This window comes from Silene latifolia, chromosome 3, assembly GCF_048544455.1.
Source record: "Silene latifolia isolate original U9 population chromosome 3, ASM4854445v1, whole genome shotgun sequence".
In the NCBI taxonomy this organism is placed as follows: Eukaryota; Viridiplantae; Streptophyta; class Magnoliopsida; order Caryophyllales; family Caryophyllaceae; genus Silene; species Silene latifolia.
Genome location: NC_133528.1, coordinates 152,266,070 through 152,290,903, shown reverse-complemented (window position 1 = coordinate 152,290,903; position 24,834 = coordinate 152,266,070). Strand labels below are relative to the sequence as shown.

The 24,834-nt window shown below is 41.0% G+C and overlaps 3 protein-coding genes across 3 annotated transcripts; all 3 read right to left on the bottom strand.

The window, feature by feature from the left end:
* Positions 1–19,531: 19,531 nt before the first annotated feature.
* LOC141649983 (uncharacterized) lies at positions 19,532–19,972 on the bottom strand. Its single transcript, XM_074458646.1, has one exon. It carries the CDS (start codon positions 19,970–19,972, stop codon positions 19,532–19,534), a length of 441 nt encoding a protein of 146 aa, XP_074314747.1.
* A 50-nt stretch (positions 19,973–20,022) lies between these two features.
* Positions 20,023–21,438, bottom strand: LOC141649982 (uncharacterized). The gene has a single exon (XM_074458645.1). It carries the CDS (start codon positions 21,436–21,438, stop codon positions 20,023–20,025), a length of 1,416 nt encoding a protein of 471 aa, XP_074314746.1.
* A 1,150-nt stretch (positions 21,439–22,588) lies between these two features.
* On the bottom strand, positions 22,589–24,340 carry LOC141649981 (uncharacterized). Its single transcript, XM_074458644.1, has one exon. It carries the CDS (start codon positions 24,338–24,340, stop codon positions 22,589–22,591), a length of 1,752 nt encoding a protein of 583 aa, XP_074314745.1.
* Between the last annotated feature and the right edge of the window lie 494 nt (positions 24,341–24,834).

Here is a 24,834-nt window from a genome sequence, read left to right as displayed (position 1 = left end):
GATAGTTTACATGATTCTATATTTCTATCAATGAAATTACTGGGGGAGGAAACGACCACACTAAAGGGACCTTTTTTTACGATTTTGCCAAGGGCCTCAATACTTTCAGGACCGGCCCTGTTTAATAACAGAATGATCATTCAATAAATTAGTTTTCCTTATAGCATTAATAAACTAATCATGTCAAATTTATATTTAAAAAAAGAACAGATTCAACTCACGATCAATTTATTCCACTTGTCATTAGTAATTGACCCCCTTCTCCTTTCCTTGGTCTTTGTGCCAAAATCAAATGACAACAATTGATCAGGACGAAGGGAGTACATGATGTTATTAGTTGGATAATTGTCGACAGAGTCTCCAGTCCATGAAAACATAAAGAATAGACTAAGATTCAACTCACGATGGAACTCACACTAGGAAAACTGCGGCCTGTTGGAGAAAAAGCTTGGCCACGAGTAAGAGACGGAGGCTAAAGTTGATCCCATCTGTGTGTGGAGCAAGCAACCGTGCACTTTTCAGACTTGAGTTCTATATCGAAAAGAACATATCAAATATCGATCGATCATAGGGCAAATTCCGGACAAATAAACACAAGGCAAAGTGTTGAAAATATGAATCGCTTCAAATAAAACACACAAAAAAATCTTAACGAAAAGGGTCGGTTTTAAACACACTTGGGACTTGTTTGGATGAGGGGTTTTGGAGGGAAAGGGAAGGATAATATGGTAGCCGAGTTGGCAATACTCTTACAAATGTGCTAGGACATTCCACTTGTTGCGCAATCATCACACCACTATGCTAAGACAACTTCCTGCTACATTACACCTCGAAATTATATATATCCCTTACCTTGAATCCACCAACTGTGCCAAGCGAACAAGAGTTCTAGTCTGTCATAAAAGGGTCGTTCCAAGATATCCATGAATACACTGCCATATACACAATTGGGTGATTGTTTAATTGAATAAAAAAAAAAATTAAAAATAAAACATACAATTGTCTAACTGATAATTAATTACAGTAAACAAGCATTTTATTATAATGAAATTAAACTGCCAACGACATTTCAATTTTCGTGCTTTGTTTCAGAATTAACTTGTCGAATGAAGCATATACACTGATAATTACAGTAAACAAGCATTTTATCCCAGAGAACATAAAAGGTAAAAAGATGAACATAAAAGGAAATATACAACAATACAACAATAATATAAGCAGTGTCTCGAGGGCTCCTGCTAGGAAAAGGGGGTCGGAATCACACACAGGGCCGGCCCAGAGGGTTGTTTACTGGGTTAAATGACAAGGGCCCAACAACAGAGGGGGCCCAATATGAAAAAAAAAAAAAAAAAAAAAAAACGCACTAATTCTTCTCAGTAAACAAAGAGGAAAAGAGTAAAGTAACATTACTTTTACATTTTCTAATTTGACTCTTCCCTTCTAAATCTATCACTCACTCTCTCTCATTTGCATCTACCAAAATCAATTTTTCCCCAAATTTTCTAGGGTTCTTCAAAAATCTGCTCCACAGTTTACATTTTCATTCCTTCAAAATTGGAATATTGAAAAGGAGTAAAAAACTTGGGTGATTGTGTCTCTACCGCTCCTCGACCTCCGTTCGCCTCTTCCTTGGTTGTCTATCCGCCTCGTGGCCTTAGTCAGCCAAGAATTCAGAAATTTAGGGGTGTTCTAAATCATTTTTTTTCTTCGTAATCTTCAATTTTAGCAATTTAAATTGTTGATTAATTGATTTATAAGTTGTACTGTTGTGGGTGTTTTAGGCTGCGGATCTAGTGACCTGCTATATCGTTTTTTTATTGTTCGGATTTTCAGCATGTATGGTTGTTTTGTTGTCTTTGTTTGTGAACTGTGATTCTGAATTTATTATTGAATTATTGAATTTCTAATTCTTAAAGTCTCTTATTGAATTCCAATTATCAATATTGCCTTAAAAAAGACGAGGAACTTACGAAGGAGTTACAAATTTGTTTGAAATATTGTCAATGCAAATTTAATTCACTCAAATGATAGTTTACATGATTCTATATTTCTATCAATGAAATTACTGGGGGAGGAAACGACCACACTAAAGGGGTCTTTTTTTACGATTTTGCCAAGGGCCTCAATACTTTCAGGACCGGCCCTGGTTATGACCATCAGGTACGCTTGCATGATCGCATCAGAGTTATATCATCAACAACAACGGCCCTCATAGCTATTCATAGCTATCTATCGGCAACCTTGTCATTGGCTGTACTCAGGGCGAATATAGCACTGATGTTCACTGGGCTTCTCAACGTCCAGAATCAACCAATCTGACATGCTTCACTACAAAGAAGCATCATTCCTGTTAGGGTGCAAACCCTTGTCCCACATCGCTAGAATAAATATGGAAGATCATCTTTATAAGTGTCCAGAAAATATAATAGTATGAGGCCTTTTGGGAAGGAGCCCAAGAGTAAATCCGTGAGGGCTTGACCCACACTACAAAAAAAACGCGGAAAACTGACGGTAGATGTGACGCAATTTGAAGTCCGTCGGATATTTAACAAAACTGACGGACTTGTGACGGAAAATCCGTCAAAAGGTCATTAGTGACGGAATATCCGTCAAACGACGTCAGATAATACTAGCGCGTAAAAAATCCAAAGGCGCCATTTATATCTGACGGAAAAGCCGTCAGAAATTATGCCACTACTGACGGATGATCCGTCACAATTAACCTATACTGACGGTAATTCCGTCAATACATTTCCCTCAATTATTGCCCAACTAACAATAATTGAGATAAAACTCCTGACGGAAATACCGTCAGTACTGCGTTTTTTTGGACACATTTGACGGAATTTCCGTCACATAAGTCAAACAGAAATTTGACCTATTTGACGGAAATTCCGTCAGATGTCTCCAAAAAAGCGGAGTCCTGACGGTATTTCCGTCAGAAGTCTTTTAAATACCGCGACAGCCATCCTCATTCTCATCGTCATTATTTTCCCCCAAATCAATTTTTACTACTCTATTCTCCCCAAATCCGCCGACCACCACCACACCATCACCACTCTCTCGTGCCTCCGACCACCACCACCCCAGGTTTGTCATTTATATCTCGTTTTTCCTTTTCCTTTTCCTTTTCCTTTTTCCTTTTCTTGTCTTTATTTATATTATTTGTATAGGTTAACGCCACGCCGCCGCCACCGCCGCCGCCTCCGTCCACCACTGCCGGTCACCCTTCTTTTTTACTTATTAGTAAAATTAATTAGGTATTTTTAATCTCTTTTTAATTAATTTTTTTTGTTTAATTAGTTTTATTATCTTAATTAGTACTTCCTCTGGCTTTTAATTTTCTTCCCGTTTCTCTAATATATGTGAGGAGTATTATAATGAAATGGGAAGAAAACAGCAAGCCGGAGGGAGTATTAGTTAGTGTTGATGCATGTTGAATTAGGATAGAAGCCATTTTGTTGTAGTTTTTTGTGAATTGTTAAATTTTGTGTAGTAGTTAGTAGTAGTTAGTAGTAGCTTAATTAGCTTAATTAGTAATAGTTAGTAGTAGTTTTGTGAATTGTTAAATTTTGTGTAATGTTAATGTTTTTAAAATGATAATTTGAATTAATGTTAATTAGATTAGATATTTAAAATGAAAAATTAGTCATGTTACTTAGTTTTTGTTAATTGAAATTATTAAGGAAGTAGTCATTGTTGTATGTTTTGTTTTTAATATTATTGAAATTAATGTTCATATTGACTTAGTACCCGTTCAAAAATTACTCATTAGGAGTAATTTTTGAATAGTCCCCGTTTTGGGACTGTCTTTGTATGTTTCAAGTCACTTAGGTAGTAAACATGTATTTGTGATTTGTTAATGAGGAAAGAGCTCGGTGACAATTCCTTTAATGTTCTCTGAATGCATATGTGGAGTAATTATTTATTCTACATTGTGTATTTGGAGAACTAAGGGGAATTGCTCTCGATTTTTTTCCTCATTAATAAATTACAAGTGTGTGTTTGCTAGTGACTTGAAACGTACATTGATGGGTTTAGGTTGGAGTGATAAGGATCCAATTCAAAAAAAAGACTACTTGTTGACAATAGTTATTTGTTGGTGATAATGTTTATTGAGTATTATTTTTGGTTGTTATTGTGTTTTTATGACATATATACAAACAAATTGAATTGTAGATATATATAAACATGAAAAGATTAGAACGACAATGGATGTATGAAAGATTAGACGAAAAAAAGAAACTGAAGCGTGAATTTGCAAAGGGGGTGAAAGAGTTTATTAACTTCGTGGGACAAAGTAGTATGTATAAGAATTTTGGTGAAATAAGATGTCCGTGTAAGAAATGCAATAACAGAGCTTTTAAAGGGAAAAAAGTAGTTGAAGATCATCTTTGGTCGAATGGTTTTGCCGATAATTACTATGTATGGACGTATCACGGTGAGGAAATGCCTACCGAAGGAAGTTCAAGTAGTATCGTAGTTAGTGAAAATCCTTACCGTGAGCTCGTGGAAAATGCATTACGTGATAATGTTGAACAAATATTGGAGGAGCAACTGAATCCCGACGACCTTAGCGATGAAGAAGTGCGTTATGAAACCCCAAACCCCCAAGTTTCTTCCTTCTATAAAATGCTAGAAAAAGCCGAACAACCAGTGTATGAGGGAAGTAATATGAGTTTGTTGCAAGCGGCAGCTAGGTTGGTAACACTCAAATGTGAGAATAACATATCTCTTAGATGCGCGAATGGGTTTGTGTTATAATTTTTCACAAATTGGTTACAAGTATTATTGATTGCCGAATATAATCAATTTACGTTTTTATGCTACTTTCAGGGTGAGTCGGCCACACCATACAAGTTGTTTACAAAGACCAAGAAAAAGAAGATGTGGGAGTGGGTTAATCCTCGAGCCGCTAAGACCGACGTAAGTTAATATTTATTTTATTTCTCTAATTCATAATGTTAATAGTTATTATATTTTCCTCATTTTAAAATATAACATCATTTTTTCCTTATTTGTTTTTCTTTTAGGCCATTTATCAAGAAGAGATGAGTCAACCAACGCCCCCCTGGAGAGGCTCCAGACGAGTACCATTCGTTCTACAAAGCGGTCGATGGTTTTGACAATCGTGGAAGATTTTTCGGGAGCGGTGATGTAGCGGCCTAACAATGGTTTGAACGTCCGTGTAACAAAGGTACTCGTCGATCATTCTCTTACACTCCTACCCAGTATACTCAATTTGCCACCCAACTAAACAATGAGAGAACCGCACGACAAAGTCTTGAGGAAACAGTCTGTCTCCAAGCTCAGGAAATGGCAGAAATAAAACAAGCAATGGCTCAGATGCGCGCTCAACCCCCTCCCTCGTGCTCCGGTATCCCCCGCCCTTTCCGTAGAGAAGACAATGAGGATGGCGGGCATGACTTTGGTAATGACTTTATTGAGCCTCTAGGTAATTATTAGTACCGTCGTCTATGTTCTTATGTTGGTAATTTAGTTAAGGCTACCTTAGGACACTTATGATTATGGATTTTAGTAGTTTAGTTGGTATGTAAAAGACATTATTTTATGAGACATGTAAAAATTTGACCTTTAGCTTTTATGTAATAACTTCGGTCTTCCAATCGTGTTTGGTTTTCTTTCGTTGCTTTCGTTGTCTACTCTTGATTCCCGCTCATGCGGTCGATATGATAATGGATTCGCGCTTGGCGGTCGACGGTCGTATTTGGTCTTTGCAGGTTTGGTGCGTAAAAACAATGCAAAATCCGCATTGTGGCTGGGCAGCAAGCTGCTGTTTTCAGCTACTGCCCAAATAAGTCCTGACGGAAATACCGTCACATAAGTCAACAAAATGTTGACTAATACTGACGGAATAACCGTCAAAAGTGTGGTACTCCTAACGGAATAACCGTCATATAAGTCAAACAACTTGTTGACTATTGTGACGGAATTTCCGTCCGTATTGGCCCTATACTGACGGATTTTCCGTCACGATTGGTCAACATTTCGTTGACTTGCCTAGTCACCCTAAAAGTGAGATTATGACGGAATAACCGTCAGTGATGTTAATTCCTGACGAAAATACCGTCACAAACTGTTTTCTGTGACCATTTGTAGTGACGCTTTAATCCTGACGGAATAACCGTCAGGAATGGCCATTCCTGACGGTAAACAGGCCATAGTGACGGTTTTTTTCCGTCAGTTTTCCGCGTTATTTTGTAGTGACAAAGGGGACAATATCGTACTATTATGGGTTGTGGACACAGATGCAGCAGGCCCAACACAGGATATTCACGCTTCCGCACAACAAGTGGTATCAGAGCTCAAGGTTCGACTTGGGCTAGACACGAGGATGCATCAGCAGGCCCAAGACTTGAAGTTGTACACTGTAAGGCATGGAACTCCTAGCTCGGGGTGAGTCCTTGAGAAGACCCGGTCCAGGGTTAAATGGAAAAAAGGCGTCATAGATCTTGTGGGACAAAAGACCATTTGTGTACTAGAACTGTTGATCAGGTGGACCCTTATCAGATTGGGTGCCACAGGTCTGGTGGGTCCTTTCCAGGTTGGATGCCAGAGACGTTTATGTTCTAGGACTTATGAAGTGACGGACCCGGTCCAGGGTATATTGGATGCAGAGGATTGTTCGATATGCATGTGTAGCAAATCCTCAAGAAGGGCACATGGACGGCTCGTGGTAGCATGGTGTATCGGCTAAGGGGAGGTTATCAAGACTTGTGATGTTTCGGGTGTCTAGAAGTTGGGGTTGTAGAGTGGGAGAGTCCTCCATGGAGGTCAAGGTCTGAGTCAAGATGATGGTCGTTGGTTTGAGGGGAGGATTGTTAGGGTGCAAACCCTTGTCCCACATCGCTAGAATAAAGATGAAAGATCATCTTTATAAGTGTCCAGAAAATATAATAGTATGAGGCCTTTTGGGAAAGAGCCCAAGAGTAAATCCGTGAGGGCTTGGTCCAAAGCGGACAATATCGTACTATTATGGGTTGTGGACACAGATGCAGCAGGCCCAATACGGGATATTCACGCTTCCGCACAACAATTCCTACGTCCATCTGAAACCAATGGAAATGGCATTAAACTAAACTATAAAATACCCCAAGTTATATAAACGGTGAATTACAGTAAGGCTGTTATTTAGGACGAACAACACATGATAGACGTACGTAAATATAAGAACAGGCGCTACTGCATGATAGACTTAAATACATAATACATACATACTTGATTACAAAGTAAAAGGGCTTCTTACCCTACTTCAGCTACTTGAATATAGATTGTGTTGGATCGAATTCTGACTTCAGCATCATCCCTTAAGTAGTCTTGTTTAGCCTGCAAAGTTACCTATGTATAAGCTTGCATACCTCTAAAGGTTAAGCAATTAGGGCTTATATACTGTATTTTCTTTGTTTGTTTTATAAATACGAACTACCACTCAAACGATAGCTTTATTTTATATATATATATTTTTTTTTCTACCAGGTTCCTCCACACAAAGTATTGATTGATGTTGCTAGCGTGCTTAAGAAGACTAGTCATGCACTGCAGCCGATGGACCTTGACCTGAGAGATATTTATTATGCTCTCAGTTTGTGTGATGCTATGATGATCGAGATTCACTTCCACATATATATTGGATGTTTGTTAAACAGATCCCGAAAGCTCATACAACAAATACCTTTTACCTCCGTCTCTTACTCGTGGCCAAGCTTTTTCTCCAACAGGCCGCAGTTTTCCTAGTGTAAGTTCCATCGTGAGTTGAATCTTAGTCTAAGTTTTCCTAGTTGTCTGTCTCTATACCAAATATTGTGTTCAAATTGAATCATAGTCTAAGTTATTTCACTCTCCAATCGATCCAGAAAGTCATTATTTTGACTTTGAAATTATGACGAAATAGAGTAATAGGTTCGGAAAGTCATCGTGATTTGATTGAATAGGTTCTGCAATCTGCTTCCGTGCCAGGGCTACTCAGAGCGGTAGCTAGGTGTTAGTGACTTTGATCACATTACATTTAAGTGTATTCGGGTTTCTTATGTCAAATCGGTTTGAGCTCGTAATAGATATAATGTGAGTCGGGAATACGGAGTGTATGCTCATATAATCGTATATCGAGTTCATGTATATAATGGATAAGGGACACTATAAAAGTATTGCCGTAGTATATTATGTCCCCTATCGGGGTTATATACTCGGGGTTAAAGTATTTCACATACTTAACGAAAATTAAGAAACACAAATTTGACAATTATCAAATTTGGTACGTCCCCGATCGGGGTTACATATCCCCGACAGGGGTTGATGCCTCTCTGCATTTTCGCGTATGTGTGCATGTGTTTTTGGCGGTTATCATTCGGTTGTATTAACTAATGATTGGTTGGCATTAAAACCAACATCCTTGATCCTTATCCTCTCAATAAGTGTGCTATGCATGTGTATGTATTGCACATATATAAACTTTTTTGAATGTGTGAAAACATATGAAATATACACATTTGCATTTATTTTCGTATTTGACAAAAAACAAAGTAAAAATAAAACTCTCTCATTGTCCTTTGTTCTTTGCTCTTTCCTTAAGACAAAGGAATCGTCTTATCCTACAAAGATTTCGTGATACCCAAAGGCTATAGGGTCGAAATACTCTAAGGAAAGTGTGTTCAACACGATTCGATTGGGTGTAATAAACCGTCTTATATTGTTTTCATTTCTGTTTTAGTACCTTTGTTTGTATTATTTACATACTTGTAATCTTTTAATACAAAAACTACAACATTCTTAGAGTATTTTCAGCATTTGGAAATGGATTCAATCAAGGATATGACTACCAAGTTTGGAAAGTTGGAGAAATTCGAGGGTGTCGATTTCCGTCGTTGGCAAAAGAAGATGCACTTCCTTCTCACCGCATTGAAGGTTGTGTATGTGTTGAGTACTCCTATGCCGGAGATTGTGGGGTATGAAACTTTTGCGGAAATTCAAAGAAAGAGAAACAAGTGGGAGAATTATGACTACATATGTCGCGGTCACATCTTGAATGGTATGTCCGATTCTCTTTTTGACATTTATCAAAATGTTGAGTCCGCTAAAGAATTATGGGATCAACTTGAGTCTAAATATATGGATGAGGATGCTTCTAGTAAGAAGTTCCTTGTTGGAAATTTCATTAATTATAAAATGGTTGATACTAGACCGGTAATGGAACAATACAATGAATTGCTCCGTATTTTGGGACAATTTGCACAACATAAAATGGAGATGAATGAATCTATCTCGATGTCTAGTATCATAGACAAGTTGCCTCCTTCATGGAAGGATTTTAAACATATGCTTAAACATAAAAAGGAAGAGTTGACTCTTGTTCAACTCGGTAGCCATTTGCGCATAGAGGAATCTCTAAGGGTGCAAGATAGTGGCAAGGGTAAAGGTAAAGATGTTGTGGGATCCTCTTCTGTCAATATGATGAAAAAGGGATCGGAGAGGGTCCCAAGAACAAATTTAAGGGGAAGAAACGCCCCTTTGTCAACACCAATGACGAGTCTAACAAGACACCGAAAGGTGCTTGTTGGATTTGTGGAAAGACCGGGCATTTGAAAGCAAATTGCAAGGTTGGAAAGCACAAAAAGGGAAAGGGGCATCGATTGCATATTCATTGGATATGCTGCGCATTCAAAGGCTTATAGGTTCTATGTAATTGAACCTAATGATTCTGTTTCGGTTCACACCGTAATTGAGTTAAGAGATGTGATATTTGATGAGAGTCGTTTCTCATCAATGCCGAAGCCAAGGGATCTAGTACCTAGTTCTAGTGGAGCTATTGAGGGAAGTAACAATGTCACAACTCAAGAAGCAACACCTGAAATTCGTAGGAGTAAGAGAAAAAGGATTGCTAAATCCTTTGATCCCGATTTTCATACCTATTTGGTTGAAGGTTCAAGGGATGGATGTGAAAACTATTATCAATATTGTTTTCACATTGATGAGGACCCTAAGACATTTGATGAGGCGATGAGGTCTCATGACTCTTCCTTTTGGAAAGAGGCGGTGAATGATGAGATGGATTCCATAATGGGCAATAACACTTGGGTGCTTGCGGATTTGCCTCGTGGTTGTAAACCATTGGGTTGCAAGTGGATCTTCAAAAAGAAGATGAAAGTTGATGGTTCTATCGACAAGTTTAAAGGTAGATTGGTTATCCAAGGCTTTAGACAAAAGGAAGGGATTGATTATTTCGATACCTATGCTCCCGTAGCTCGCATTACTACTATTAGATTGTTGATTGCACTTGCTGCAATTAATAATCTAGTGATCCATCAAATGGATGTCAAGACGGCGTTCTTGAATGGTGAGCTTAAAGAGGAGGTGTATATGAAACAACCGGAAGGATTTATTATGCCCGGAAATGAGCATAAGGTTTGTAAGTTAATTAAATCATTGTATGGACTTAAACAAGCTCCTAAACAATGGCATCATAAGTTTGATGAGATTGTTCTATCAAATGGGTATAGACTAAATCAATCGAATAAATGTGTGTATAACAAATTTGATGACAACGGTAATGGAGTCATTATTTGTCTATATGTTGATGACATGTTGATCTTTGGTACCGACCAAAATCAAGTAGACCTTACTAAGGCATTTTTGTCATCAAGTTTTGCCATGAAAGACATGGGTGAGGCGGATGTGATACTTGGTATAAAGATCAAGCTTGAGAACAAGGGATTCTCTTTGACACAATCTCATTACATTGAGAAAGTGTTACAGAAATTCAATCATGGAAATTGTTCTCCGGTTAATACTCCAATGGATCCTAGTGTTAAGCTTATGCCTAATAAAGGTGAAGCTATTTCACAACTTGAGTACTCTCAAGTGATTGGGTGTTTGATGTATGCCATGACAAGCACTAGACCAGATATCGCCTTTGCCGTTGGCAAGTTGAGTAGATACACAAGTAATCCTAGCCTTGAGCATTGGGTTGCGGTAAAACGTGTATTGAGATACTTGAAGCAAACCATGGATTATGGTTTGAACTATGTCGGATTTCCTTCGGTTGTAGAAGGGTATTCCTATGCTAGTTGGATCACCAATATGGAGGATCATTCATCTACTAGTGGATGGGTGTTCTTGCTTGATGGAGGAGCTATCTCATGGGCTTCTAAGAAGCAAACTTGTATAACAAGTTCGACTATGGAGTCGGAATTCATTGCTTTAGCTGCTGCCGGTAAAGAGGCAGAATGGTTAAGGAATTTGGTTTATGAAATTCCGGTTTGGCCAAGACTTATTCCTCCTATCTATATCCATTGTGATAGTTCGGCAACTTTGGCTAAGGCCTATAGTGAAGTTTACAACGGGAAGTCTAGACACCTTGGTGTTAGACATAGCGCGGTTCGTGAGTTGATTACTCAAGGAGTTATTTCCGTTGATTTCGTGAGGACACATCATAATTTGGCTGATCACTTGACGAAGGGATTAGCTAAGGACTTGGTTATAAAGTCGGTAATCGGGATGGGTTTAAAGCCCGTCTAGATCTTTATGATAAGATACCCAACTTCCCTCTAACAAATTTTAGAGGCTAAGTTTAATGTGTAAGGCTTATTGTGGAAGGTTGAGGCACATGTTATAATCCCGAAAGGTATGTGCATGACCTGCATGACAAGAGGTTGAAGTTTAATACTTCTTTATGAAATCTTTTACAAAGTGCATTTTGCAGGTGCACGATGAAAGATTCACCTATGTGAGTGTGAATTGTAGCTGCTTCAAGAGGCTTGGACTTGGCTTCCTATACTCTCATGAAAGGATATGGACACAAGGCGGTCAATAGTGTCAAGTTTGTAACTTTAAGAGTTTATTGAGTCTATGTGTATGTTATCTTCATGTATTCAATATAAGTTAAAAGGTTCAATCCGTGGGACACCTTGAGGTTCAATCCGTGGGACACCTTGATTCTCGAATATTTGGAATGTGTAATATACTAATGTGGAAGTTCAATCCTTGGGACACTTTCATTTATGCCTAGACTTGTTTGCTTTGTTGTTTTATTTTGAAACAAGGGATACATTTAAATGGGGGAGGAATGTTAGTGATTTTGATCACATTATATTTAAGTGTATTCGGGTTTCTTATGTCAAATCGGTTTGAGCTCGTAATGGATATAATGTGAGTCGGGAATACGAAGTGTATGTTCATATAATCGTATATCGAGTTCATGTATATAATGGATAAGGGACACTATAAAAGTATTGCCGTAGTATATTATGTCCCCTATCGGGGTTATATACTCGGGGTTAAAGTATTTCACATACTTAACGAAAATTAAGAAACACAAATTTGACAATTATCAAATTTGGTACGTCCCCGATCGGGGTTACATATCCCCGACAGGGGTTGATGCCTCTCTGCATTTTCGCGTATGTGTGCATGTGTTTTTGGCAGTTATCATTCGGTTGTATTAACTAATGATTGGTTGGCATTAAAACCAACATCCTTATCCTCTCAATAAGTGTGCTATGCATGTGTATGTATTGCACATATATAAACTTTTCTGAATGTAAGAAAACATACGAAATATACACATTTGCATTTATTTTCGTATTTGACAAAAACAAAGTAAAAATAAAATTCTCTTATTGTTCTTTGTTCTTTGCTCTTTGCCTTAAGACAAAGGAATCGTCTTATCCTACAGAGATTTCGTGATACCCAAAGGCTATAGGGTCGAAATACTCTAAGGAAAGTGTGTTCAACACGATTCGATTGGGTGTAATAAACCGTCTTATATTATTTCCATTTCTGTTTTAGTGCCTTTGTTTGTATTATTTACATACTCGTAATCTTTTAATACAAAAACTACAACACTAGGCGGGTCGACAATGGCGGTTTAGGCATTCCAGATTTCCAGGGAAGCATTCGGAGTACATTGCCGTCTATTCTTTAGCAATAATACTGATACTAATCAGGCTGTTAAGAAATGTCAGATTTTAATAAGGCTGGCCAGTTACAAACCGTTTCCCAGTGGCAGAGTAGAAAGACAAGTTTGAGGAGCGGAGTGCCTCTATACCAGGGGAATAGGTGTTCTAATTAATTTAAGGTGGTGTGGTTTCCTTAACAGTTCTAGCTGTTATCTTTTTAGGTCACTCAATTTGTGAGTGTGCTGCTTATTTTCTGTGTTTTTGCCAACTTTTTGTAGTGTGCCTCTATACGGTAAATTATACCATGCACCCAGGAGTATGGTGCATGGTACTCTCTCCTTATAAATTTTTCTTATAATAAATAAATATTAAATTTAATAAATTATAAAATTATAAAAAATATATCATCAATACTATATACTAATTCCAGAAACCAAGGGACTTCAATGTAATTAAAGAAAGTTATACAAATTAATTATACTATATAGTTTTAAATCACTAGCACCGTGTGATGGACCCGATTAAGGGATCTCAATGCAAATATTATATAGTATGGGTTAAAATTAAATTATATAGAAACTTGGTAATTTTCCTAAATATTTGTAATAGACTAAAACATGGTTAATTTTCTTAAAATAAAATAATTAATTAAGATGGTCAATTTCAAGGAGACTAAAAGAAAGAAGATGTTTGGTAAATTTCCTAAATATTTATAGAAGACTAGAAGATGGTCAATTTCTTTAAAATAAAATAATTAATTAGTATAAACATGCACACTTATGGTGTTAATTATTATCATCATAAAATTATATACTAAATTTAAAACTATGCAATTTTATTAAACTTTTAGTTTATTAGATGTATAGATATGTTAATTATTTAACATAGAAAAATATAATATAAGTAGGTTATAAATAATTTAAGTTGCATACTTTTTTCGAATTGATTTAATGCATATACGTAGTATATTTATATAAATATATAATCCTCTTAAAATTGCATGCCTAAGTAGTAAAAGTAATTTCGTCAGTAAAGAAAAGAATTGTAGTAACATTGAATATAGTTATATGATAGTAATCACTCATTTGAATAGTGAGTAACAGTATTATCAGCGAGATTAGTGAAAGTGGTAGAAACAACAACGAAGTGAAATAATCAATATTAATCCGAGAATAATGAAAGTAACAATAATTACGGCGGGAGTAGTGGAATTATCAATATTGATGCGGCAGTAGTGACAGTAACAATAATTACGACGGGAGTAGTGAAAGTAACAATGATTACGGGCAAGTAGTGAAATGTTATTGCTATTGTTTCATTAATAAGAGTAAAATATTAATAGCGGGAGTAGTGCATTTGTCTCAAAATTTATTTTATCGTAATTTTAGGATACGTCATATAAAAATATGTTAATGAAAAATTTATGGGTTATACAACTTTTAATTTTATTTAATAAAAAAAAATTAATGGTAAGTAGAGGTAGCCCGGGCGAAGCCGGGCACCAATACTAGTTATTCATAATTTTTATTTCTCTACAAATAGAGATTATATTTGATATATTTTGTTATTTATTTTAATTTTTCTCATATATTCACATCATGTAATTGATATATTCATATCATATCACATAATTATTCTTATTCCTTTAAATTATTTTGTATTATGCGGTTTAGATATGGAATAAAACGTTCAAGATCGTCATTGTTCAATATATTTGAACAAATAAAGTCATATTCACTAAAGTGAAAGTGAATATAATAGAGGCATGAGATGAACACACTAGATAATACATATTCATCAAAGTACAGTGTCATATTCACTAAACTAAAAGTGAATATAATAGTGTTATATTGTGAATATCGCACTATAAAGCACATATTCATTATACAACATTGTCATATTCACTAAAATTAAAGTGAATATGATAGTGTCATATCGTGAATGCAACACTACAAAACACTTAAACTGAATATGGTAGTGGTAACTATTTCTTAAAAGTGAAAGTTAATTTTTGGTTTTTCAAAAAATTAAAATAAAAAATAAAAAATAAGGAAGTTGAGGATGAGTGGGGAGAGTGGGAGGGAGTATAGAGTATCCTACACATGGGTGTAGGATATAAGAATTGCCTCTATACCAGGGGAATAGGTGTTTCATTCAGGGGCGAAGTCAGGATTTAATTTTCGGGGTAGCAAAAAAAAAATGAAAATAGAATATGCAAATAGTGGGATTCGATCCCAGGGCCTGTCACAAGTCACAACCCTCCCTTCATACTTAAACGACCCTTTTCATACTTAAAATAGAATTATACAAACGACCCTTTTCATACTTAAAAAGCATTTGTTCACAACAAAGATTGATCCTTCATCCTTAAAATTTGGCTTGGATTAGAAAAAGACAAACTTTTAACATCAATAAAAATAGATGAAATAAAAAATTTACTGATGTAAAAAATGGAACATGAATCTTAGTTCACATGAATTATGGTAATGATATATGCTGAACACTCCTTTTCAGCAAATTCAAGGTACGTCTTGCTTAATACCGTCTTAAGTTAAGGACCTGTCACAAGTCACAACCCTCCCTTCATTTTATTATCGTAGTGTCATCTTGACTTAAAACGGTCTTACCCAAGAATTTGTAGGGGGAAAAACATTTATTCGCAGCAAAGATTGATCGTTCACTCGTCAATTTGGCTTGGAGTAGAAGAAGACGCAAACTTTTCACATCACATAAACAAAATAGATGGAAAAAAAAAGGAACATGAAGCTCTACCACATGATTTTTTTTTTTTTTTTTTTTTTTGACAGCATAAGGAGAATAACTTACAAATTTACAAAGTAAGTGTTTTGGGTAAATTTTACCGATTAAATGTTAATGTGTGAGGTCAAAGTGATCGTCAATGACTACGATTGGTCTAAGAAGTTAACGCACGAGTGACATAAAAGATGAAGAGAGAAAGATCGACACAAGAAGTTTTTGGTGACGCGGAAAACCCGTTGTGGGAACAACCGCGGGGGGAGTCGGAATCCCTCCAATAATTTTCACTATGATCGGAATAATTTGTAGCAAGGAATTACAGTGGATTTGAGCAATCAATAAGTTTCAATGGTATATTGTTTCTGATGTTGATAATCGATGATCTTTCCTTTGCTTTGCCTCCCTTTTTATAATTATTCCCCTAGGGTTTGGTCTCTGCAGGCTCCTCCGGGTCAGGCTCCTGATTCTCAGTCAGCCGTTACCTATAAAGTAGGAGACGGTTTCCTGACTTTTTCCTCCTCTTTTGACCATATGCATGTGTGCTTTCTCTTTTCTAATCCTGTGGTCTTGCTCTTGCCACGTCATTTATCCCCACCTCTTGTCTTCACCCAACCGGATTGTGCCACGTGTCTCTTAATAAAAATTGTAAATTTTGACTCTAACAATTGCCCCCAAATTCTCGTGTAAGTATCTCATGCTTAGGCGGGAATTTTTGTCTTAAGAGCCGCAAAAGAGTTCGTTGATCTGACTTCCCACGTCTTTTCAACTGTTGCTACTCTCTCTCACTTCAACCGTCCATTTTCCCCCTTTAATACTTCATCTTTCCCCATAATCCCTTTCCTATTCCTCAACTGCTTATCTTTCCTTCATAAACTCTCCCTTCTTCGTCTTGTTACTCATATCCTCCTTCCAAAATACATCTCTCAGGTACTTCCTTTCTTTGTTCTTTGTTCTTGTTCCTTTGTTTCTCCTTTCTTTTTGTGAAATGGCTCGTAAGTATACTCGGTCCTCTAGCTCCGCCGTTCCGGGCTCCTCTTCCGATTTGCCTCTAGATCCCTTCCCTTCCGCCGCCATTCTCACCCCAACACACTCATGTGATTCTGATTTTGTGGCGGCCGATCTTCCTATGATTAGGAAATGGTTCGGGCTCCCGGATGATGTGGTTGTGCATGTTCCTCTTCCAGGTCAAAGGGCCGATTTTCGGAGGCCTGGGTGGACTTGCTTTTATTTTTACCCTTTTGCTTTGGGGTTAAGGTTTCCCTTTCCCAAATTGATTCAAGATTTCCTTCGTTTGAACAAATTAGCCGTGTGCCAGGTTGCCCCTTATGCTTGGCGCACCTTGATTCCTCTTTGCACTATGAATGATTTGTATGGTTCTGAGATTGGTCTCGAGGATTTGGGCCATCTTTTTACAGTGAGGTATTTGGGGCATGGTCAGGTGACCTTGCGCGTTCGGGAAAACGAGGAACATTGCATTGTTTTTCCTCCTAAACCCAATGACAGTGACTGGTTCCGCCGTTTTATTTTTGTGGAGATTAATTCTCTCCCTCCTCCGGTTGACTATGTATTTTCCGAGTGGCGATCTACCGCAGGTATTTGTTTGTTCCGTCTTTACTGTTTTTCTTTGTTTGCTTACTTTCCTTACTTGCTCGGTCGTGCAGGTTTGAATCGTTTGGTACCTTCGGCCGACGAGACTGCCTCCTTGACCAAGCTATTTGGTCCAACTCCTGATCAAAGATCATTCAACCGGTTGCTCGGGTTTTCTTCTGGTGGCACACCCTCCGTTGACGAAGAGGAGGAAGAAGAAGTTTCAATGTCTGGTATGCTCTCTGTTCCTTGCTTTAACGGGCTTAGTTCATGATTCCTATCTTTCTCTGGTTCCTGACCACTTTCGGTTTTAGACTCTGCTAGGCCCAAGGTTACTCTGCAAATGATACTTGCCCAGAGGAGGAAGAGGGCCACTGGTGGTGCCCCCAAGCCTGCCTCTAAGAGGAAGACGGATTCCACTCTGGATGCTGAGGCCACCTGCTCGAAGAAGCCTGCTACCTCCTCTGATTCCGTCCTTGCTGATATTACGCCCCTGGCATCCCTGCCTCCTGAGAATAGAGGGTCCTCTACCCCTGCGTCTCCTTGTGCTCCTCTTCCTGAAATGACCCTGAAGCTTCCAGAAGGTTTTGGTCGGTCCAGGGCCCTCGGGCATTGGCCTTACTTGGAGCGGCTGATGCTTCCTGGCCCTCGCTCTTCTTTGGAGAAGAGGCCTTTGAAGGAGATGGCTGATCTGGAGGCTGAACATGCTTTTGAGGTGGAGCTTTTTTTTTTTTTTTTTTTTTTTTTTTTTTTTTTGGGCTGAGGGTTTTCCTTCTCTACCAGTCGTTGCAGATTTCGCTCCTTATCCGAGAGAAGCTTGCCAAGCTAGAAGATGAGGTGTGCTTCCTCCGAACAGAAAAAAGGGAGCTCTTTGGCCAGCTGGACGAGGAGAGGAAGGAGAAGGCCAACCTCCGAGGGGAGATTGTCTCAGTTCGTAGCAGCCTGAAGGAGTCCGAGGAACAGCTTGCTCAAGCTCTGGAGGCTAACAATTCTTTGACCGCTGAGAATAAGGTCCTGCGGGAGAAAAAGGCCAATCTGTCCAAGGCCCTGACCGACGCCGCAGCCTGCTCCTCCTGGGAGATGAAGATCGCCTGTATCAAGGAGTTTCAAGAGGGGAAGCACCTGTCTTGGGATCTAGAAGAGGAAGAGCGGTTGTTTGCTGACTCTTTTCCCGAGAAGGTTGATTTGGGAATATTGTCGGATTTTGAGATTGACGCCTTGGAGGAGGATGACGGCTTCTCTGCTGCCGAGGAGGAAGAGGTTCAGGGAGGAACCCACACTGCTGACAACCTGGCTCCAGAAGGTGACTCTGTTCAGCCTGCTCCTGGAGGTGTTCCAGCTCCTAATGTAGTGGTGGAGCGCGTTGTGCTGGACTGACGAGGCTCCTGAACCAGCTTCCTTTTCTATTCTCAGTATTTTAGTTTCTGGGCCCTGTGTGGCATAAAACTTTTATTAGTTTTTCGGATAATTTTCGGTATGTTTTGGCTTTGCTCATGGGAGCGAAGCGTACTTTGACATTTTGCCGTTTTCAGGCGCTTTAGTTAATATTCTGCCGTTTTCTGGCGTACCTTTATTTTGTCGTGCGTGCACCTTTTTCGTTGTATAATTGCCGGCTTCTGTTGATTGGAGGCTCTGGGATCTAATTGCCCCTCTGTTTCAGAGGAACCTCGCTTGCACGGATGCTGAGTACTGCAGGAGTCTAGTTCATCCGATCTGTGGGTACTTAGCCATAAGTCCGTGCTTCTCTGTGTAGGGACATAGAAACTCCACCAGATTAGCTTTCGCAGGCTCCTATCTTCTAGAGCATGCAAATTTTGAAATAAGCCCAAAGCGTATTGTTGATAAAACTTTAGATTTTAAATTTTAAATTTGTTTAAGGCATACTGAAATTTTGATTACAATTTGATAACTTGAAGTCAAAAGTTCTATTTGGAAGCTCATAAAAGGATTTTTAAGGTTCTATTTGAAAAATTGAAGCTCTTAGAAATGAAAAGGACACTTTTGCAAAACCTGGAACCTGGTGGGGTCATATTTCATGTCTGGTTGCTGACTGCTCTGGTCGCTTTATATGTAATACTTCTTCAGGTGGATGATATTCCATGATCTAGGGACCATTTGCCCTTCCATTGTCATGAGCCTGTAGGCTCCATTTCCGATGATACTTTCCACCTGGTACGGTCCTTCCCAATTGTAGGCAAATTTGCCTGCTCTCTGGTTTTTAGTGTTCTGGAAAACCTTCCTCAGGACCAAGTCTCCTACTTGCAGGGTCCTGACCTTTACATTTTTGTTGTAGCTTCGGCCACCCCTTTGTCACTGTATGAGGCCATCCTGATCTGGGCGCTGGTTCTGAGCTCATCCACCGTATCTAAACTGCTTGCCATTTCCACCTGGTTCCGCTCCTCTGTCAGGCACCCGTACCTGTGGGTAGGAACCCTGACCTCTGAAGGGATAACTGCTTCAGCCCCGAACACCAGGCTGAAGGGGGTTTGCCCCGTGGCTACTTTAGGGGTGGTCCTGTCAGCCCATAGGACTAGTGGTAGCTCCTCTGCCCATTTGCCCCCAATTTCCTCCAGCTTCTTTCTCAGGTTCTCCACTATGATTTTATTCTTTGGACTCACCGCCATTGGACTGAGGGTTTCTGGGAGTAGACTTCTGCAATGAAATGTTCCAACTAGCACAAAATGCCTCTGTCTTATTGCCAATAAACTGAGACCCATTATCGCATATTATTTCAGATGGAATACCAAACCTACAGATGATGTTGCGTTTAATAAAAGATATCACCTGGGCCTCGGTAACCTGAGAGAATGATTCTGCCTCTATCCATTTGGAGAAGTAGTCCGTCATGGCGAGCATATAGACCTTGTTTCCTGGTGCCTTGGGTAGCGGTCCTACTATATCCATACCCCATTTCATAAAGGGCCAGGGGGAAATAACTCGGGTGCGAGGGTTCTCGCAGTGGTGGGTGGTCGATCGGTGCATGCCTTTGGCAGGCGTCACACTTTTTCGCGTATTCCATAGCATCCTTGCGCATCGTGGGCCAGAAGTACCCCTGCCTGAGGGCCTTGTTGGACAGGCTCCTGCCCCCTGCATGGTTTCCGCATTCACCACTGTGGATAGCATGCAAAACAGCCTGGGCTTCCTCCTTATCCAGGCACCTCAGGTAGGGTCCTGCATGGGATTTCCTGAACAAGACACCATCAATCAGTACAAATCTGGAGGCTCGCATTTTAAAGCTTCTTACCTCTTTTTTGTCTGCTGGAAGTGTGTCATTCTGCAACCAATCTTGATAAGGCTTCCTCCAATCTACAGCCTCTTCTTGGCCGGTGGTGTTTGCTAACACCCCTTCTTCCTGTGATTTTGGCGAGCCAGCTGTGCCTTCGTTGTCCTGTTCTGCTTTTGATATTGCAGGTTCTAGTACGTGGACGATAGGTACGGTGGTGACTGTACCTGCCTTAAATGTTACCCCCAGGGCAGCTAAGGCGTCAGCCTCCACGTTCTGGTCCCTGGGGATTTGCTTGATGTTGAAGGTCTGGAACCTGAGTTTCAATGCTTGCGCTATTTCCAGGTAGGCCATCATAGTGGGGTCCCTAGCTGCATAAGAGTTATTTACATGGTTTACGATGAGTTGGGAGTCGCTGTATACCTGGAGGTGCCTGATTTTTAGGTCCAGAGCCAGCTGCAGACCCAAGATCAAGGCCTCATATTCTGCCTCGTTATTGGTAGCTTTGAATTCGCACCGAACTGCCTGGACCAGTAGGTCTCCTTGGGGTGACTTAAGGACCAGGCCAACTCCTGCTCCCTTCATATTCGAGGCTCCATCTACATTCAGCTCCCACACCTGTTCTCCCTTATCCTCCTCTAGAGTGAGGATTTCCTTCTCAGCCCGCATCTGGAGGGAGGGGGAAAAGTCGGAGACGAAGTCTGCCAGAGCCTGGGACTTTATTGCTGTCCGAGGTTCGAATTTCAGATCGTAGCCACTCAGGTGTATGGACCACTTGGTCATTCTTCCTGATAACTCTGGTTTCCTCATTATAGTCTTAAGAGGGTAGTTAGTTACCACAGAGATAGTATGTGATTCAAAATAAGGTCGCAACTTATAGGAGGCTGTGACCAGCGCAAGTACAAGTTTTTCGAGTGAGGTGTACCTGGTTTCGCAGTAGTAGCGGGGACTTACCGACATAGTATACTTTGGATCTTTGTATTCCTTCTTGCTCTCGAACTAGCACTGCACCGACACCACCTCCGTTACCGAGAGGTACAAAGACAAGGGCTCTCCGTGTTCGCTTCCGATAGTAGTGGTGGAGTGCTCAGATATCTTTTCAGCTCGTTGAGTGCTGCCTCATGCTCCTCCGTCCACTCGAACTTTTGGCTCTTTCTCAGGATGTCATAAAACAGCCTGCATCTGTCTGAGGACCTTGCTATGAACCTGTTCAGGGCAGCTACTCGTCCCGTCAGGCGCTGCACGTCCTTTGGCTTTTGAGGTGACTTCAGCTGGAGTATGGCCTTGATTTGATCAGTGCTGGCTTCTATCCCCCTCTGGGTGACCATATATCCCAGGAACTTCCCACTGGAGACTCCGAAAGTGCACTTCGAGGGATTCAGCTTCATTTCATATTTTCTCAGGGTGCTGAAAGTGTCAGCCAGATGCTCAACGTGCTGGGTAGCTTGCTTTGATTTCACCACCATGTCATCGATGTACACCTCCATGGTGCGGCCTATTTGTTCTTTGAACATAGTGTTCACCACCGTTGGTAGGTGGAACTCCGCATTCTTTAGACCAAAGGGCATCACGTTATAGCAATAGATACCTCGCTCTGACCTGAATGCCGTTTTCTCTTGATCATCTGGGTGCATCTTGATCTGGTTGTAGCCACTCCAAGCATCCAGGAATGTGAGCATTTCATGGCCTGCTGTGGCGTCCACCATAGCGTCTATGTGTGCGGCGGAACGGGTCTTTAGGGCAAGCTTTATTTAGGTCCGTGAAATCAACACAAACCCTCCACTTGCCATTCTTTTTCGGGACTACCACCACATTAGACAACCATTCCGGGTACTTTACTTCCCTGATTTTTCCAGCAGCGAGCAAGTTGTCTACCTCCTGGTTTATGACCTGGTTCCTCTCGAGAGCAATCTTCCTCCTCTTCTGCTGGATAGGTTTATAGCTTGGGTCCACACTCAGCTTGTGTGTTATGATACTTGGATCTATACCTACCATGTCATTGTGGGACCAAGCAAAGCAGTCCATGTTAGCTCGCAATAATTGAACAAGTTCCTGACGGGCTTTACCTGTGCATTCTGACCCGATGAGTATGGTTCGTTCTGGCTGCAGCTCATCCAGGCTGATCTCGTCTAGCTCTCGCCTGAGGTGGCTCGACGTATTCTTCCCGGATGCTCGGCTCTGTAATTGCTATCTTTGGCGGTCCGTTTGGTTTTAGGGCTATCTTATAGCAATTCTTGGCTTCCTCCTGATCCCCACGTATCTCTTGCACTCCCCAAGGTGTTGGGAATTTCGGGCATTGGTGGTAAGTTGAAGGTACCGCCTTCATTTCGTGGATCCAGGGCCTGCCAAGAATCACATTGTAAGTAGAGGGCCCATCAATAACCAAGTATCTTACCTGCTTGTTGACTCCTTTGGCATAGGTCGGGATGACGATTTCTCCCAGAGAGTGCTTCGTTTCGCCACTAAAGCCGACTAGGGGTACCTCTTTCGTTGCCAAATCCTTCTCGCCGAACCCCATGACCTTTAGTGTTTCCAAAGATAATCGGGTTGACGGAGCTTCCCGTGTCCACCAGGATCTTCCGTACCTCGCAGTTTTCCTATGGGGAGGGTGATGATCGGAGCGTCGTGGTGTTGTTCGGAGCATTTTGTGCGTCTGTTTCATCAAAGGTGACCTGCAGGGAGGTCCTGGCGGTGACTCTGCAGAAAACTCTGGCTTATCTCCTTTGGTTTGTGTGGCGTGTCTTTTGGCTGCTGAATAGGTCAGGCCGCACACTTCTGAGCCTCCTGTAATAACATTCACAATTCTACTGCACACAGGGGGAGGAGTAGGTAGAACCTGGTTAGTGGAATGAACTTTGGTGGAGCCTCCTGGCAATAGATGGTCCAAGTTTCCTCGATCGTACTGGAATTTGACTTCCTTTCTCAAGGTGTAGCATTCGTCGGTGTCATGGCCGATGTCATCATGGTATTCACACCTTTTACTGGAGTCTCTCTTGTCGTTAGGACGCTCGTCAGTCCGCTTCCTGGGCCACCTGACTCCTCGGATCTCCTTTAGGGCCTTGAGTACACCTGCAAGATTGGTTGAGAATTTATACTCACTTACTTTCGGAGGTGGCTCTGAGTTGTTCTTTCCTCCAGGGCCCTCCGATACTTTATTCACAGGTTTGCTGTAGGGTTTGGCTCTTTCATTCTGCTTCTCCACAGGTGCCTTTCTGGATGTAGAATCTGTGCCATAAACTGTTCTCCTGGGCCCTGAGTCTTCTTCCAGCCGCATGACTGCAATTGCCTTTGTCTGCACCTCCTCGAAGGTAGTGCACGGGTACTTGGTCAAATCTTTATACAAGTCTGACTCCTGGCGGAGCCCCTGGCGGAATGCTTCTATGGCTGTGGCTATGTCGCACCGAGGGATTGCCACCTTCTCCCTGTTGAACCTGTTCAGAAAATCTCTGGTGGCCTCCTCAGGCCCCTGCACTATCCGGTACAGGTCACTGGTTTGTTTTTCTGTTCTGCGGCTGCTGGCAAACTGCTGGTGGAAGGCATTGACTAAGTCGGCAAAGCAGGTTATACTTCTGTTTGGCAGGCTGACGAACCATTGCAAGGCTGCTCCGGACAGGGTAGATCCAAACCCTTTACACATACAGGCTTCCTTCAAGGAGCCTGTCGCGGTGATCGCCATCATCTTCTGTTTGTAGTGGTTGATATGGTCAAGAGGATCCGTGGTTCCATCGTAAAGCGTCATGGCTGGTGGCACGCACCCTTTTGGGACACCGACAAGGGCTATGTCATCCACGAAGGGGGAATCTGCGTAGCTATCTCGTGCCACCTTCTCCAGGGGTCTTGCTACACCAGGAATCCCGTACATCGGTCCCTCGGCTCCCGGTATCTTGTTGTTCCGAGAAGTCACTGTTCTGCAAGAGGGTTAGAGACAGGCGGAAAAGAGCCAACAGATGTACCTCCCAACCAGGCTCCTCCTGGGAACTGACTGCCTGGCTGACTTGCTAAAGGTGTGGCGTGGATGATGGTTCCTGGCTGCCACTCTGGTGCTTGTTGAGGAGAGGTTCCTCCCACCCAGGTTCCTCCTGAGAAATGTCCGCTTGCTGGGTTCCTCATGCCGATGCTGGGTCCTGGATTCCATCCTGCCACCTTCTGGAGGGGTGTTCCCGCAAAAGTTGCGAGTTAGTTCCTACCGACTATTAGACGAGCACTACCTGGGGTTGGGCGCAAGGCGATTGGTCGATCAAAGGACAGAACCCTAATCCACCGGGCTCGATGGCTCCTCTGGGTGGTACTCCTTCAAGATCCGATCTAGTGATCGGCTACGATGGGATCTGTGCTCGGGACTGCGCCGGTGATCAA